The 19,231-nt window shown below is 37.7% G+C and overlaps 2 protein-coding genes across 2 annotated transcripts in view; one reads left to right on the top strand and one right to left on the bottom strand.

Moving 5' to 3' along the window:
* The first annotated feature begins 73 nt into the window (after window positions 1-73).
* FAHD1 (fumarylacetoacetate hydrolase domain containing 1) lies at window positions 74-2,074 on the top strand. The gene has a single exon (XM_043977480.1). It carries the CDS (start codon window positions 216-218, stop codon window positions 879-881), a length of 666 nt encoding a protein of 221 aa, XP_043833415.1. The 5' UTR covers window positions 74-215; the 3' UTR covers window positions 882-2,074.
* Window positions 2,075-13,601: 11,527 nt separating this feature from the next.
* Window positions 13,602-19,231, bottom strand: part of MEIOB (meiosis specific with OB-fold) — a 53,140-nt gene continuing 47,510 nt past the window's right edge. Inside the window, 4 exon segments of the mRNA XM_043978503.1 lie at window positions 13,602-13,733; window positions 17,202-17,288; window positions 18,643-18,816; window positions 18,818-18,833. Of these exon segments, the coding sequence (XP_043834438.1) occupies window positions 13,602-13,733; window positions 17,202-17,288; window positions 18,643-18,816; window positions 18,818-18,833 (409 nt within the window).

The raw sequence follows: 19,231 nt of genomic DNA on the forward strand, positions 1-19,231 counted from the left end.
CTGGGTCACCTGGAGCAGGGTTCAGCCACTCCCAGCCCCTAGCTGAGGGGGGTGGAAAGTCGAGAGCAGTCTACGGTGTCTCCTTTCGTTGATGGAACGGAGAGTTCCGAGAAAGTTTGGCTCCGTGGGGTAGCCGTAGGCGTCAGGTGACTGCCCTTGGGCAGAGTCCACGTGATACGGTGACACTTTGGTTGCCTCGCTCCGGACTTCTAGACATGGCTGCAGCTCGTCAGTTACCCCGGTTTTGGGAATGGGGCAAAAACATCGTCTGCGTGGGAAGGAACTACGCGGATCACGTTAAGGAGATGAAGAGCGCCGTGCTCAGCGAGCCGGTGATCTTCCTGAAACCTTCCACTGCTTATGCCCCGGAGGGTACCCCAATCCTCATGCCCCCTTACAGCCGCAACCTGCACCATGAACTGGAGCTGGCGGTGGTGATGGGGAGGCAGACGTGCGCCGTGTCCGAGGCTGAGGCTATGGGCTTCGTGGCTGGTTATGCCCTGTGCCTGGACATGACTGCCAGGGATGTGCAGGACGAGTGCAAGAAGAAAGGGCTGCCCTGGACCCTGGCCAAGAGCTTCACTTCTTCGTGCCCAGTCAGCAAGTTCGTGCCCAAGGAGAAGATCCCAGACCCGCATAAGCTTAAACTCTGGCTCAAGGTCAACGGCCAGCTGAGGCAGGAGGGCAAGACGTCTGACATGATCTTCTCTATCCCTTACATAATCAGCTATGTCTCCAAGATAATCACATTGGAAGAAGGGGACATTATTTTGACGGGGACACCGAAAGGAGTTGGGCCTGTTCAAGAAAATGATGAGATACAGGCTGGAATAGATGGGATTGTCAGTATGAGCTTTAAAGTGGAAAAATCAAAGCATTGAGATTATGGTAATTGCTCTCATTTCCAAACTGCCAAATCCTGATGAACTGATTTACTTTTTAATGAAGGTGCGTAGGTGAGGGGTAGATAGGAGGAGATTGAAAAAATACTTATTTGATTGGTTGTGGATACCTGTGAAATCCAAACAATTGTCATCAAGGACCTGTGTTTTTCTGCAAGCTAATTGACTGTTTCTAGAATAGGATTGTGTAAGTTTTTTTTTCTGTGTGGATCATTCTGGAATTTCTGCTGTACAAAGGCATTAAAAATATAAAAGATTCTGAGAATCATACTTCAGATAGTCAGATCTGTGTATGTGTGGAGGGGCTTGGGGGGGCGGGGCAATGAGGGTTGACTTGCCCAAGGTCACACAGCTAGTAAGTGTCAAGTGTCTGAGGCCAAATTTGAACTCAGGTCCTCCCGAATTCAGGGTTGGTGCTTTATCCACTGCATCACCTAGCTGTCCCCTGTGTATGTGTTTTTAAAACTATTAATTGATGAACATTTTTAGAGTTGTGAAGGGATTCATCTAACCAATCATTCAGTTGACATAGATGTCTATTCTTAGCTTGCCTTGGTTTATTGAAGGGCCTTTTGAGATTGGCATTTTTTTTTTGGTAAGGACATGTCGACATTGTTGCCATAAAAATTGACTGTGCCTTTTGGAGCCATCCATACTTCCTTCTTGAAGTGGCCTCGTGACCAACTACATGAATTTGGGGTTTCAACACAATTTACATTATGAGTATCAACTTTTTGATACTGACTTTCTTATCACTATATTCTTAACTACTAACTTAGTTAACCCTTTCCCAACAGCAAGAGAGAAGCTGAAATACTTAGAAGAGTTACTTTGTCTATTTCTTGTTCCATTCTCTGAATATATGTGAGGAGGTGTATAGATGTCTGGGCCTTAATTGGTAGTCCCTCATACTGAGTTTTCGAGCTTCCCCTGTTAGCAAAGAAAAAATGGTTTTCATGTGCTTAGGCAGTAAAAGCTATTGGAAGATCACAACTCAAAAGACATTTATTGGCTGGATGAAGAAGACCTCAGAAATCTGGCTTGTGAGTAGTTGCTAGTTAAAAAACTTTTAGTATTTAAGTATGTGATACTTGTTAATACTTCTGAAATTGGAAATGATTTTGGAGAAGTGCCATAAATGAATTCTACATTAAAATATATTTTATTTCAAATGCTCAAGTCTTCCTTGAAATGAACCCCATATGTTAATCACGTGAATACACCATCATACATTTTAGTGTGTTTTGAGATGCAGGTCAGGTTATCTTCCCCCCCCCCCCAATATATTTTTATTTCATTAAATATTTCTTAGTTACATGTAAATTTTTTTCACATTCTTTTTTTAATTTTGAATTCAAAATTCTTTCCTTCTGCTTACCCCAACTTGAGAAGGCAAGCAATTTCATATATATCATACATGCGAAGTCATGCAAAACATATTTCCATATTAGCTATATTGCAAAAGAAAACAGACCAAAACAAACCAACAAAACAAGAAAAATAAAGTTTTAAAAGTATGCTTCGAGGGGCAGCTAGGTGGCACAGTGGATAAAGCACAGGTCCTGGATTCAGGAGTATCTGAGTTCAAATCCCTCAGACACTTGACACTAGCTGTGTGACCTTGGGCAACTCACTTAACCCTCATTGCCCCACCAAAAAAAAAAAAAAGTTATGTTTTGATCTTCAGACTTCATTCATCAGTTCTTTCTCTGGAGATGGATAGCATTTTTCATCGTGAGTCCTTTGGAATTGTTTTGGATCTTTGTGTTGCTGAGAATAGCTAAGTCATTAACAGTTGATCATTAAACAGTGTTACTGTTACTGTATACAATGTTCTGGTTCTGCTCTCCACTTTGTATCAGTGCATATATGTCTTCCCAGGTTTTTCTGAAATCATTCTCATCATTTCTTATGGCACAATAAAAATCACAATCATATACCATAACTTGTTCAGTGATTCCCCACTTGATGGCATTCCCACAATTTCCACTTCTTTGCCACAACAAAAAGAGCTGCTGCAAATATTTTTGTTCATATAGGTGCTTTTTTCCTTTTTCTTTGATCTCCTTGGGATAACCTAATAGTGCTATTGCTGGGTCAAAGGGTATGCACAGTTTTATAGCCCTTTGGGCATAACTCCAAATTGCTCTCCAGCATGGTTGAATTAAGTTCATAACCCCACCAAGTGCATTAGTGTCCCGATTTTTCTGCATCTCCTCCAATATATGTCATTTTCCTTTTCTGTCATTAGTGACTATGGTAGCTGTGAGGTGGTACCTCAAAATAATTTTAATTTACATTTTTCAGTGATTTAGAGCATTTTTATATGACTCTAGATAGCTTTGATTTTTTCCCCCTGAAAACTGCCTGTTCATATCTTTTGACCATTTATCATTTGGAGATGCAGGTCAGGTTTACATCCCATTTTTTGTTTTTTGTTTTTTTTTTAGTGAGGCAATTGGGGTTAAGTGACTTGCCCAGGGTCACACAGCTAGTAAGTGTTAAGTGTCTGAGGCCAAATTTGAACTCAGGTCCTCCTGACTCCAGGGCCAGTGCTCTATCCACTGCGCCACCTAGCTGCCCCTACATCCATTTTTAAAATTAAATTTTATTCTTTTCAAAGAAACAAATATCAGCCCTCTCTCCCTCCTTTCTTCTTAAAAAAAAAAGAAAAAAACCCTGTTACAAATATGTATGTAATCAAGCAAAACAAATTTTTGCATTGTCCATGACCCAAAGGAGAGAGACACAGACAGACAGACAAACAGACAGATATATCTTATTCTGCACTGTTGAGTCTCACTTCTCTATTAGGAGGTGGGTGGTATGTTTTATCATTAGTCTTCTGGAGTCATGGTTAGCCATCACACTGATCAGAGTTCCCAAGTGTTTCAACATTGTTTGTCTTTGTAGTATTGTTGTCATTTTATAAATTTTATCTTTCAATTTTGTTTTAATATTTCTTTTTGTCTCATGGAGTCATTGGTTTCAATTTTGTCCATTCTAATTTTTAGTCAACTTGTTGCTTGGGCAAGGGTTTTTTTTTATCTTTTGTGTTAAACTAATTCTCTTTCCATTTCTTTCTTCCCTATCTCTCATTCCCTCTCCCCTCCCCATAATTTTCCCCTCTAGCTTTTTCACTTTATTTATTTCAAAAAGTAGCTTAAAAAATACAACCTTTTGCTTTATCTCTTCCAGGAATTCTAGTTGAATTTGTCCCCAGGCTGTGTTTTTATTTGAGGATTTATTTGTAGATATTTTGGAGTAATTCTCTTTTGGGTTTGTGTCTTGAACATCCCTGTAAGTATAATAGCTTTTTATGATGGAATTCTTTTTGTTGTTATTGTTGTTTGTTCATTATTTCAGCATATTTTTTTACTTCAGGCTTGATGTTAGGGCCAGGCTCTGCATTTCTGCTGGGAAGATCTGGGCTTGTCCTGCTGTTTCTTTTCTTGGGGGCGTATTGAGTGTTATGTTTATTCTAGGTTCTCAGAATCATTTCATGCAGGTAATTTGCAAACTTTCAGTGCTTCCAAAGTAGCCTGACCATGACAAAGTCTGATCACTGCCCTCTTGGTTTGAGCTCTGCAATTCTCTGACCTGGGATGTGTCTGAACAACAATAGATTGCTGCTGGACTCAAATGTTATCAATCCTTGCCCTGGTTATTTCTCTGTTGACTTTGAAACTGGAACTGAGACCCTACTCTGCCCCCAGGGTCTAAGCCACACACTACTGCTGCTTGATTATGAATTTGCTTCTTGATTGGTGCATGAGATGGGGATGCTTCTTACTTTGGCAAACCTATCCTGAGTGTAGGTCCTGTCCTCAGTCCTTCCTGGATCTGTGACTTATTAATGAGTGATGGAGCTACCAGGTGGCACCCATTCCCACTTCTTGGAGGAGTTCAGAATGAGTCTGGGACCTTCTCTTGCCCTGATGCACAGCCTCTTCCTGTGCTGGAGTATTCTGACCTTGGTGCTCCTGCCTACACCCTGTCCTCAGTATCTGTAAACCCCTCTGCTTCTCACCTTAAGCTGTACTGGACTAGAAAAATTACTTGATGTGTTTTTTTTTCCTTGGATTTCCCCATCAGTCTTTGGTCATGGACCCTATCCCACTACTGATTGTCAGGGGAACTCTAACCTGCTTCATTTCTGGCCTGAACTGGTTTGCCTCTCCTTAGGCAATCTGGTAGCTTTCTGTACCTGGTGATTTCCCATATTAGTGCCTGACTTAGTGCAGACACCAGATCAATTTAGTATACTGCATCTTGGCATTTCTGAATTCAAACAATCCACCAACCTCCCAAAATTGATATTCCTAAATAACAAGTCTTGCCATGTCACAGTACTACTCAAGGAGCCTCAATGCCTTTCTGTTGCCTCTGGAATATAATACAAACTACTTTGACAATTAAAAACTTCTACAAGATGGCTGCAGCCTACCTTTCTAGACTAATTTCATATTATTCCCTTTTCAGGCATTCTACATTTTAGCAAAATTGACTTATTTGCTGTTTCCTGTAGACAACTTTGATTTCCTGTCTGCATCCTTTTGTACAGGCTAGTTCTATGTCTGGAAGCCTGCCTGCTGGTACCCACAGTTTCCCTCAAGATGCCATCTCCTACACAACACTTTTCCTGATTCTTCCCCCAGATATTATTGACCTGCCTTCATGCAAAGTTACTTTGTATTTAGTTAGGTCTGCTATAACTTGAAAGATGGCTTCCTTGAAATCGCCATACTAGCTTTTTTTGTGGTGGCAAAGAACTGGAAATTATGGGGATATCCATCCATTGGGAAATGGCTGAACAAGTTGTAGCATGTAATTATAATGGAATACTATTGTGCTATGTGGTAAAAAGTTTTAACAGTCGGTTAGATAATGGAGAGACGCCAGTTGTTTTTTTTAGGACCACCCTTTTGGGGAGGAGACCAACAGCATGAGCTACGCACACCAGTCTGCCTGCGATGCATGCCAGATTGCCTGCTGAGCACTTGACTTCCAGGGTGCGAGCTTAAAAGGCAAGGAGAGAACGGAAGTGGGGCCTTTTTTCCTGCTCCGCTGGTCTCCTGGCTGCGCTGCACAGACAGACGCTGACTGGAGTTTGACTCGGCCCGGCTCTTGGTTAACAGCGCTTGACTTGGTCTCTCTCCCCAAAGGTGGCCTTGGGTTTTGGTGAGTTTTATACAGAATATAGACTAAGCCTAGACTTAAGATGATTTGTATTGTATTTCTACTTTCCTATCCTTCTAATCAACATCACCTTGTGACTACCATACAATAAAAGCTCTAACTAGTAAACTAGAAGCTTCTTCCATTTACTAGTCTGGGAGATAAATTAAGGGAAAGGTTAAGTAGGGGAGATTTATGATCTAATATCCAATTTTAATCTCACAGCTATAAGAAATGATGAATACAGGAAGATTTCAGAAAAACCTGAAAAGATTTATACAACTGATACAAAATGAAGTGAGTAGAACCAGAACATTGAACACAGTAGTGGCAATTTTGTATGATGATTAACAGAAAATGGCTTAGTTATTTTCAGCAATGCAGTGATTTAAGATAAATCTCAAGGATTCATGATGAAAAATGCTATTCACTTCCAGAGAAAGAGCTGTGATGGACTCTGAATGCAGATCAAAGCATACTATTTTTCACTTTTATGTGTGTGGGTTTTTTTCATAACATGACTAATATGGAAATGTTTTGCATGATTGTACCTATATAACCTATATCAAATTGCTTATTACCTTAGGGAAGGGGAAGAGAGAAAATTTGGAACTCAAAAATTTTAAAAATGTAAAAATTTGTTTTTGTATATAATCAGGTGAATTACATACATACATACACACATATGTGTGTGTATATATATATATATATATATATATATAAATATATATATATAAATCACCATGGTATGCAAATTTGTGCAATAAAAACCATGAGGTTTATGGGGAACATAAGGTTGGGACCCTGAAAACTTCATTAATGACACAAAACAAGATAGTAAACTAATGAAAATGGTAGCAGTTTTATGTATGTTATTGGTTAGGAAATTCACAAATAGTATGGCATTGGGCTGTTGCTTAGTCTGTGTTCCTAGTTCCCTTGGGGCCTATGCTGGCAAAGTCTAATCACTACAGGCAAGAAAGTGGCTTCAGTTGACCACAACTTCAGGGTTGGGGACTTAAACCATAGTGGAAGGTGGAGGAGAAGGGAGGGGCAAACCAGACCTCCTCAGTCCACAGCTCCTACTGCAACAGAAGATATACAATAAATATGGACCTTTACCTTGAAAAAGACCTGAAGTTTGCTTGTGGGAATGGGTACCGAAAGGGAATTATTGTGAATAATTCTGGACAGTTTTCTGTTTTCTCAATGTTTCTCAAGGGCAAAATTGTGAAGAAACAAAATTCATGATATGTTCAAATCATTTCCTAAAATAGTCATCACATTGGAACAAATTCAAGTTTTCAAAATAAGGCAAAATGGATTATATATTTTGTATTTCCTTATCTGTGTATATTTTGAGAGAATGTAAGCTAAGAGAATATAAACTCTTAAGAGAATGTAAGTTCTTTGAGGGCAGAGATTATTTCAGTCAGTCCGTTGGTTAAGAATTTGTTAAGCACCTACTATGTGCTAGGTACTGTACTAAGCACTGGGGATCCAAAAAAAAGGTAAAAGATAGTTCCTACTCTCCAGGAGCTCACTTTTGTTTTTTCACCCCCAGTATCTTATATGGTGCCTTGCATACAATAGGAGCTTAATAAATATTTGTTGGATTGAAATTGAACATAATCCTATGATGTCACTATTGTGACTTTTCATGAGGAATGCTTTCAGAGTATTAAAGGATTGAATTAGGACAGAACTCAATGTTTATTAATTGCCTGTGGAACGCAGACACTGTGATAGGCATTAGAATAAATATATACAAAGTTTTAAGACATAATTTTTGCCCTCATGGAAATACTGTCAAGTAGGGGAATAAGTCAGAAACACAGATAACTTTTATACAGATTATTATACATAATATTATTTTATACATACATAAGATACATATATAACATGATATACATTCATGTATTGCATTATATATACTCATGATTTCCAGTTGATCATCATACAATATTGCTACTACTGTGTACAATGTTCCCCTGGTTCTACTAACTTCACTTTGCATCAGTTGTGTAAATCTTTCCATGTTTTTCTGAAATCATCCTGCTCATCACATTATGTGTATGTGTATGTGTATATGTATATATACATATATACACAATATATCATATAATATACACATTATTATATGGATATATAATCAATATATTATATTGCATGATATATTTTATACATAATATAAGTATTTATAAATTAAATTTCTTTTCTTTTTTTTTTTAGTGAGGCAATTGGGGTTAAGTGACTTGCCCAGGGTCATACAGCTAGTAAGTGTTAAGTGTCTGAGGCCAGATTTGAACTCAGATCCTCCTGACTCCAGGGCCAGTGCTCTATCCACTGTGCCACCTAGCTGCCCCAAGTATTTATACATAATATGATAAGTGTGTTACAAAGGTGCAAAACAATGAGATCCATGGATAAATGTAATTTCCAAAAGGGACCCATAGCAGAAGAGGTAGCATTTGTTTGTTTTTATTTGCAGGGCAGTGAGGGTTAAGTGACTTGCCCAGGGTCACACAACTAGTAAGTGTCAAGTGTCTGAGATCAGATTTGAACTGAGGTCCTCCTGAATCCAGGGCTGGTGCTTTATCCACTGAATCACCTAGCTGCCCCAAGAGGTAGCATTTGAATGGAGCTTTAAAGGATGGATAGGAATTCCAGCCCACAAGGAGGCAGAGGAAGGACATTTCAGGCAAAAGAAACAGAGCCAAACCATGGTCAGGGAAGTGCAGAATGAATGAGATACATATTTCAGGCATGACCATTAATTAAAAGGGAATGTTTGTTCAGGAGGAGAGTAAGGAATTTTGGGGAAGTGGCAAAGATGAAAAAATAGAAAATATAAATAAAACATTGGAAAAGAAAAAAGTTTAAGACAAGAAGTATAAGGGAATAGGAATAAGAAAGAGAAAAGAAAAGTGTGGCTTGACTGAAGCACGGAGTGTAGAGAGAAAAGTAATATGAGCTAACACTGGAAAGGGAGACTAGTGCCAGATTTCGAAAGACCTTTGCCTGGCAAAGAAATTTGAACTTACATGATAGGTATTAGGGACCTGTCACCTATTAAAGATTTCTGATCTGAGAAATAATTACATGACCCTATCTACACATAAAAAATATATTATTCTTGCGGCAATACAAAGAATGGATTAAAGGAGAGCAAGAGCAGGGAGAAAAAGACCTGTTAAGCAATTGTAATAATAGTCCAGGAAGACAATAGTGAGGACTTCTGTACAACCGTACTGGTAGATAAAGGAACTAACTCTAGAATTGAAATGGACAAAATTGAGTAATTGACTTGTTATCAGAGAAAAGGGACTAGGAAGAAAGAAGACAAAGGCTTTGAGATTGGGTGATTAGGTTCCAGGTTAAGTTCATTAAGTAAACTTGATAAAACCAATATTAAAATGGAATATTTTAAGATGTCATTTCCAGTGTTGTTAATCATATATCAAGGCTAGATAAAGGCATATTAAATTATTTATTGAACCTAATATGGCTATAAGGCATCAAACTGGAATATTTAGTAAAACAATTTAAGACTATTTTAAACTATCTTACTGAAAATCTGGGTAATAGAACATTACTACTAGAAGATTAGGCAAAGTCCAAAAGTTAACAACCTCTTTTATCTTAAGAAGTATAAGAAGCAGTAGAACAATATATGATAGGAGACTGGGACAGCAATACAGAAATCCTACTAGAAATGGAGACAGGAGAATTGGTAGCCCTAAAGATAAAGGACATTTATTTTTCTTTTAGACAGTAAAAGATTAGGCTGATAATTGTACTTTCACTTCTGGGATTAAATTTATATCTAAGTTTTAGGTATCCATCTTCAATTTATTACAGAATAACACTATTATTAAAGACAGCTACCTTGTACCAGTAAATTCATTTTGGAATCATGTCTAGATTTTCCAGCACTAATTCCTCTCAGTCCTGTGGAGACATATGTCATAGGTTGAAATAGAAAGATCCTTGTCCCTTCAATGAAAGGATTATAAAGTTTTTTATCTTAAATGCCAATCCCTAGCATGGTGCAGAGGAAAGAATGCTTGATATGTACTAAGAGGACCGGGCTTTGAATTCTGGATCTACCACTTGTAACCTGTTAAATTAGACCCATTCATAATGTAGCTGAGTGCTCTCTCTGAGTTCCTACTTTTGGCAGAAAAGGCCTTTCCAAATGAGTGATTATGTGATAACTCAATGTACAAACTAGGGAAAAGACAAAGGAGGAAAGCCATGTGTAAAACATGTCCAAAAGATATTAAAAAAAATATTCTGTACACACCTGAGGTTTAAGGAAGGCTGGAGATAGTATAATGGGTGCAAAAATAGTCAGCTTTTTTTTCAATAGAAAAATTTTCATCTCTTCCATGAGTTAAAGATGATTCATGGGTTCCAGAATAGTGAATGGTAAGGAACAAGGTGTTACCCTCTTACCTGTGCTTCCAGATCTATACTTTGAGATCTTTGATTGAAATGATTGGCTGACATTCTGGAGAGCAATTTGGAACTATGCCCAAAGGGCTATAAAACTGTAGGAAGAGGACCCATGTGTACAAAAATATTTATAGCAAGCTCTCTTTATGGTGTCAAAGGAATTGGAAATCGAGGAATGCTCATCAACTGGGGAATGGCTAAACAAGTTGTGGTATATGAATGTAATGGAATACTATTTATTGTGCTGTAAGAAAAGATGAGCAAGAGGATTTCAGAGAAACCTGGAAGGACTTATATGAACTGATGCTGCACTGAGAGGAGCAGAATCAGGAGAACATTGTACACAGTATCAACAACATTGTCTGACAATCAACTGTGATAGACTTATCTCTTCTCAGCAGTATAATGATCCAAGGTAATTTCAAAGGACTCATTATAAATGCTCTCCACATCCAGAAAAAGGAACTGTGGGAATCTGGATGCAGATTGAACCATATTGTTTCTACTTTTTTGTTGTTGTTGTTCTTTTCTGAGGTTTTTTCCCTTTTGTTCTGATTTCTCTTCACAGCATGAAATGCAGAAATATGTTAATGTGATTGTATATATATAAAACCTATATCAGATTGCTTGCTGTCTTGGGGAAGGGGGAGGGAGGGAGAAAAATTGGAACTAGAAATCTTACAGAAACAAATGTTGAGGAACTATCTCTGCATGTAACAGCGAAAATAATAAAATGCCTTTATGATAAAATTTTTAATTAATCATAAAATTAAATAAATATTTGGGGAAAAAAGAAATAATTGGTTGAAAAGAATAAGTTTGGGACTGAAATGTTCCCTTTACTCAACTTTGGTTAACGAGGGGGATGTGAACGATCTTATCTAAACCAGAGAGAGGAAGAATCCCATGAAGTATGAGTGAAGCTGAGCTCCCCTGGCCCCTTCTGGTGATAGCATGTAGCTCAGTGCTGAAGGATTTTTGCTTTAGGGCAGGCAAAGTTATCGTTTTACTGGTCCCCACTGCATAGATTTTAATTTGTGTTGGGGCTCTTGGAACCAGGTGGGTCTTCCCAAGGAATTCTGCTTTTTAAATTGCCCGTCCTTGTGTCAGAAGAATGGCACTGGATTTCTCAAATGAAGTACCTCCTGTATGGCTTTCCCCATAAGGATAGGAATGCTAACTCAGATTTTTATAGGGGAGGGAGAGTAAATTTCTATTACTCACAATCTCTTAATTAATTGATATGGCTATGTATAAATATGGATGCAAATGGGTATGTTTCCCACAACAATAATATAATTCATTTCTTACTCCCCAAAGTGAGAAAAGCTAAGTTTCAAAATTCTAAGACGCAAACATACCTCTTTAATACAGTAAGGAGGATCATAGAAACTACAAAGCAGAAACTGTGAAAATGAAGTGCCACAGTCACAGTTTAAGGGGAACTACGATACCTGTGAACCCTTGGGTAAATCAATCACTCTGGGCCTCAGTTTCCTCTTCTAGTGAAATGAGGAGATTGGATTAAGTGATCTCAAAAAATCTTCTGTTCTATAGCTATGGTGTTTCTGCATTCCTAGGACTAAGACCATTCTAACAAAAAGGTAGCGGTTTCAGGGGCCCTCTTAAGTATATTGGTCCATGTACCTCCATGAGGATATAAGCTTATTTTAACAACAGTAATAAGTTTTACCTTTTACAGAACTTTAAGATTTATAAACCCTTTGGGGTAGTTAATACAGGTATTACTACATTAAATTTTTTTTTTTTTTAGTGAGGCAATTGGGGTTAAGTGACTTGCCCAGGGTCACACAGCTAGTAAGTGTTAAGTGTCTGAAGCTGGATTTGAACCCAGGTACTCCTGACTCCAGGGCCAGTGCTCCATCCACTGCGCCACCTAGCTGCCTCTACATTAATTTTAAAGATGAAGAAACCACTATTGTTTAGGAATTTGACTATCATCTCACAAATAATCCACAGCTTTTGACTCCAAATCCAGTAGTCTCTCCATTGTACCATAGTGAAAAGAAAATTTTCTAACATGGCTTATTATTACTTGAATTTGGATCAATCATATACCCCCAAATATGACATCCTATAAGAGTATCATAAAGCATGGCCTCACTGATAAATTGAGTACAAGTTCTGTCTCCCAATACTAGGATTATGAAAGGTTTTTACTTACTTTATGCTTTCAGTCTTGATGATGAAGTAATAACTTTTGAATTACTGGCCTCCAAATGTTGACACAATTCTTACAGACTGTGGGACAATTTTGATTATAGTAGATGATCTTCCAAGTTTGAATTCTATACAGTGGAACACAAGAGCTATGTGTTGCTGTCTATAACTGCTCAACTTCTTTGGTGCAGGTATGAGGAAAACTGAGTTAAGAGAGGCTCATAATTTAATATCCTTGGGAATTTCCAAAACCTTTAAAGTTCTGGGGACTATAACACTACTCTAAACTAGTAAAACTTTTGAAACCAATCTCCTCCCAGGTGACTCAGACTCTTAAATGTAAATCTGCAAGTCATCAAGCCTTTAGCAAAATGTGAATAATGCTGTTTTGCCATCATCGAATGTAGACTCCCCCCCACTCCAGGAAGACACTGACACACTGGTTGTACCATATTATGTATCCATGGACTATTTCAACTTTCATTCTGACAATGACTTCTCTTTCCACGTCACAGATATTATTTTTCTACTTGTATGGAAAGCACAAAGTGGCTAGGGAAAAGAACTCAAACATTACTGTAGGAAAGATCAAAAAAAGTTTATTAGTCTTGATGAACATGTTCCAACTTAGTGAATATGCAATTTGGAAGAAATATGGTACCTAAACCAGTAAATAGAATTTTAGAGAACGTGAGCTCAGTGGACATTTTCCCACAACTCTGTCTAGCCCTGTAAAGACTGGCCTTAAATAAAGAGCTTAATCTATAGGGAGTAAACATTCTAAGAATTTACCACAACAATGACATAATATTTGAACAAAGTACAATTTAAATATTTTCACTTTTTAAAAGACATGTTCGTTTTTCAAAGCAGTTGAAACTTCTAGTAGCTTTTCAGATTCTCAAATTGATTACTTTTCCCAGACAAACTCCTACTGGCTTCAATAGGATCAGCAAGCTTACATGAAAGCACATCAGTTCTTAGTCCTCCTCTTGCCTTGGGTGATAACGTAAACTGTATGGGAGTAAAAAAAATGCTTTATTACCTTGTGTTTGAAGAACTGTATGGTAAACTTTGTAAGCATTAACATACATTCTCACCACAATGCAAACATAGATCCGATAGAAATCAGGATCCCACTATTAAATCTAAAACTGAACATATAGCCACTGATAAATTAAACATCTAAAATTATAATGACCAATTTTGACTCTGGAAAAGAGATGAGGAAATGTACCTCTCCTCTTTAGCTGAAGATTTGGGGGACTATTTGTATGGAATATTGTGTATATTGTCATATGGGGTTGAAGTGTGGGTTCTGTTCAACTATTTCCTTTCCTTACAAGAGTAGTTTCAGTGAGTGGCAGGTAGAGGGGCTGGAAGTGGGGATACGGATAAAGTAGAAAAGACTAATATAAAAACAAAAGACATCAATAAAACTTTTTAAAATGAAATGAAACAACATAATTTTTAATAGCAATATTAACTAGTTCAATACTTAGCTTCATCCAAAGGATATACCTGCTACCAGCATGTGTTTTGAAATTATTTAAATTTACATCCCTTTTGACTCATGATGGAAAATGCTCTCCCCATCCAGAAAAAAAGAACTGTGGAATCTGGATGCAGATTGAACCATACTGTTTCTACTTTTTTTTTTTTTTTAGGTTTTACCCTTTTGTTCTGATTCTTTTTTTCACAACATGATTAATGCAGAAATATGTTTAATGTGATTGTACATATATAACCTATATCAGATTGCTTTCTGTCTTGGGGAAAGGGGAGGGAAGGGAGGGAGGGAGAAAAATTTGAAACTAGAATTTTTTTTTTTTTTGCGGGGCAATGAGGGTTAAGTGACTTGCCCAGGGTCAGTCACACAGCTAGTAAGTGTCAAGTGTCTGAGGCCGGATTTGAACTCAGGTCCTCCTGAATCCAGGACCAGTGCTTTATCCACTGCGCCACCTAACTGCCCCCCGGAACTAGAATCTTAGAAAAAACCAAATGCTGAAAACTATCTTTTACATGTAACTAGAAAATAATAAAATTTTTTTTGATTAAAAAAAAATTTACATCCCTTCTAAAGTACCCTCGGAGTGCAAACCATTCAATTCAATAAACATTTATCAAACACTGTGCCTAAATCTGGGTATACAAAGGCAAAATTTAAAATCATCCTTTCCAAAAAAGAGCTTACATTTTACTGTTGAGATACAACATTTACATAGAAAAGTGCAATACAAGAGAATTTAGGTGGAAAAGAACTCTAAGAACTAGGGAGATCAGGAAAGCTTTACTAAACCATGTGGCATTTGAGAAGAGGCTTGAAGGAAGCAAAGGATTCTAAGAGGTGGAATTGAGAAGGGACTGCCTTCCAGGTTTAGGGGACCTGCCCATACCAGGACTCAGAGTAAGATATAGAACTGAAACAATGCAAGATAAAGTAAGTAGACCAGATAGGCAAGAGAAGAGGAGTATGTGAAATAATTCTAGAAAGAAGCGGCTGGAGCAATGCTAGGAAAGGTTTTAAAATGCCAAGCTGAGGAGTTTGTACTTTGTCCTAAAGGCAAAAGGAAGTTGCTGAAGCTTTTCAAGCAGGGAAGTGAGTGTTCTCTTTAGGAAGATTATTTTGGCAGCTACATGGAATTGTAAAGGAGAGAGACAGGAAGCAAAGAGACTAATTAGGAAGCTATAATGATGGTCCAGTTAGAGTGATGAGGGCCTGAACTAGAGTGCTGGTTGCATGAGTAGAAAAAAGAGGACAGATGCAAAAGACATTGTAGAGAGAATTGATGAAGACTTGGCAACTGAGCTGGGAAAATGGTGATGAGAAAAAGTGAAGGAATTGAGTATGACCTGATGATTTGTTGAAGCTGGGGATGGAGGTTTTCTCAACAGAAATTGGAAAATTTGGAGAAGGGAAGGGTTTAGACAGGAAGATAATAAGTTACTTTTAAACATGTTGAGTTTGAGATGCTTTTGAAATCCAGGTGGAAATGTTAATTAGACAGTTGATGATGTGGTATAGAAGTTCAAGAGAATTAGTGCACAAGTGAGGTTGTTTAAGGACAGGAAATACCCAAAAAAGGATAGCAGGGAAGGAGCTGGGAGAGATTAAAGGGTGTGTGTGTGTGTGTGTGTGTGTGTGTGTGTGTGTGTGTGAGAGAGAGAGAGAAGAGGAGAGAGAGAGAGAGAGAGAATGAGAATTAATCAGACAAGCTCCTAGTCAATTGATAAACATTTATTAAGCACCTAACTATTTCCCAGGTTGAAAATGCTCAATCCAAACTGTATTTCAGGGACAATACTTTGCGAATTGCCTTATTTTTGATATAGGAACTATTCAGTTGAATTTAACATGTATTAAGCCTCTATATGCAAAACCCTGTGTTAGGTGTTAGAAATACAAAACCAAAAATGAAATTGTCCCCTGTCTCAAGGAACTTATATTAGTATTCTTTTTTATGATAGCAAGACAAAATATACTGGTTATTGCTTTAAAACGGGCTTATCTTGCATTTATCAGTTCTTTATTTGTGTGTAACACATATTTTGGAACAGCATAGGTTTTCTCTTATGCATATTTCCTGAATCTTTTGGGAATCATACTATGACAGAAAATGCCGAGCTGGAAATTGAATTACCTAGTCATTTTTTTTTTTTTGGTGGGAAGTGAGGGTTAAATGACTTGCCCAGGTCACACAGCTAGTAAGTGCTCAGGTGTCTGAGGCCAGATTTGAACTTAGGCCCTCCTGAATCCAGGGCTGGTGCTCTATCCCACTGTGCCCCTGCTGCCCCTACCTAGTACTTTTAATGTAAAGCAGCTGCTTAAGATCATTTAATATCATGATACTGTTGCACTTAAAACAAAAGTGATCATCATTGTCTTATGGGAAGCATGCTATAAACATATCAGAGAAAGATGCAGTTTGTAGTGTGAACTTACTAGACGGACACTTGGTTGGTTTGATAGGGAACCCCTGGGCTCAAGTGCAACATGGGATAACTAAAAATTCATTAAAGATACACACTAGTGACCCAAGGGAGGAGCTAGGACCTGGCTATGTTCCCTAGAGCAGCTGGCTGTGGTGTCTAATGACAGATTGCTTAAATGACAGCTAGTTGCTGAGTGTAATTATAAGAGCTAGAGGTGAAGGATTTTAGCTTAGCTGATTCCAACATGTGTTTAATTATTTATTTTACTAAAGGTTAAGATACTCAGGGAGGTAGATTGTTTTGTTGTTGTTGTTGACATATTCATTTTCTTTAGGTTAGTGGAAAATAATCTTTCCATTTGTGTTCCAGCACGTGTATAGCTCTCTGGATGCCTGGATATCAGGCATCATTGAAAAAACCAATTCCCCAGTTTATTGTGTCCATACATGAAGATTAAACAAAGTTGGTTCCTTCAATAGGGATGCACTTGTGTCTTACTAGAACTTGTTTGGATTTATAACATAAAATATTGACACAAAATTCACCAACTTTTAAATAAATTTTGCTTCTTTCCAAGAGAAATTGCCACTTTATTGTTGTTTTCTGTTCTTCTGTTAGTGAAAGAAATTCATGTACCTAATTAAAAAAAAAAGACCAAACATATATTAAATACACAGGGATAGAAACTGTAACATGAGGATAATAAGAAACTTAAACTTATTAACTGGAAATGGAATTTTATTTGCACTGATCTTTGACCAGTTCTTCTGATAAGGGTGATAAGGAAAGGGAGGTAAAGAAGGTAGTGAACCTGAATAGGGAGTAACTCATTGGTAGTCAATGAGGATGCTCAATATAAAAATGTTCCTCCTTAATATGGAAGAAACAATATTTGAAACAAAAATGTACTGAAAAATATCATGGGAAATTTTTACATTAAGAAACTTGTTTGTGGGGCAGCTAGGTGGCACAGTGGATAGAGCACTGGCCCTGGATTCAGAAGGACCTGAGTTCAAATGCGGTCTCAGACACTTAACAATTATTAGCTGTGTGACTCTGGGCAAGTCACTTAACCCCAATTGCCTCACCAAAAAAAAAAAAAGAAACTTGTTTGTTATTGTTGTTTGTCCTTTGTTCTTGAAGAGGACCATGACATCAGGGTGATGTCAAGACTTGCACTGAATTAGATTTAAGTGAGGGAGGGCTGAATAGTCACCAACCTCACTCTCTCCTTCAGAGCCATCTGGGTCCAGTGGCAAGATATATCAGGACAACTGGAGATGGCCCTACATGTTTAAGGCAATTGGATTAAGTGACTTGCCTGGGGTCATACTGCCAATAAGTGTCTGAGATAAAATTGGAACTCAGATCTTCCCAACTTGAAGGCCTGTGCTCCATCTACTGTGCAACAGTAATTATACTCAAATATTTGCTAGTTATGTTATATAAGATTCCATATAGGAAACTCAGTTATCTTTTTCAAGAAATGTAATATCCATGCTTCAGACTACCTTATGAATTAGTGGAATTTACTCATGCTCATAATTTACCCACTGTTATTTAAGAATTAGGTTTAAGCATAATTTTCTTCTTTGATCAAAGGTCTCAGCCACTGTGTTCAATGTGATCATAATATATGTATATTGTTGGCTCAGTGTGGCTTTATTTATTTATTTTTTTGCGGGGCAATGAGGGTTAAGTGACTTGCTCAGGGTCACATAGCTAGACCGTGTCAAGTGTCTGAGGCCTGATTTGAACTCAGGTCCTCCTGAATCCAGGGCTTTATCCACTGCGCCACCTAGCTGCCCCCTCAGTGTGACTTTAAAAAGAATTTGTTTAAAATAGGCCATTCTATGCGTGAATGTATTTGTCTTATGTGTTAAAATAACCTGACTATTCTCTTTAGCCACGTTGGAAGAACACAGAGAACAATTGTTCTGAAAATTAAGGACAATGGATCAGTGTAGAAATATTGAAACTTTTTATTTACCGTGAAGCCCAGAGTTTCTTCAGCAACAGTTCCTATAAGGCTACAGGAATGGAGAGTGCCAGTGTGATCAGTGAGATCAATCAGCAAATCAAAGCTGAGAAATACAGATTTATGTCCTGAAGAATCTTTGTTGCAGAATGGAGATGTACAAGTGTTAGATGCTTCACTTACAAAAATAACCGCAGCCTGAACTGTAAAAGACAGAAAATGGAAATAATAAAATATGTATTACATGCTGCAAACCTCTCATGATCAAAAGCCTGACTAGAATGTTTGTCGACAATGTTTTTAACTTGCCTCTGAACATTTCTTCCAATATGGTCTTTTTTAGGGAGAAAAAAACAAACCAACCCATGGAGTAGAGTGAGGAAAAGGAATAGAGAAGAAAAGGAGGAGGCCAAATAGAGATGGCATCTGCTATTTCTAGCTTTTAGGAGCCTACTAAACATTTATAAACTATAAAATATCATATAAATTTGAGCTCCTCTCTACATTAAACCAAGATTAGGACAAATCCCTCCTTTACCCCTCCAATTTAAGAGGCGTTAAGGGAAGCCTTTATCATACAATGCAATTTATGGCTAGACTT

Source organism: Dromiciops gliroides, chromosome 1 (genome assembly GCF_019393635.1).
Source record: "Dromiciops gliroides isolate mDroGli1 chromosome 1, mDroGli1.pri, whole genome shotgun sequence".
Taxonomy (NCBI): domain Eukaryota; kingdom Metazoa; phylum Chordata; class Mammalia; order Microbiotheria; family Microbiotheriidae; genus Dromiciops; species Dromiciops gliroides.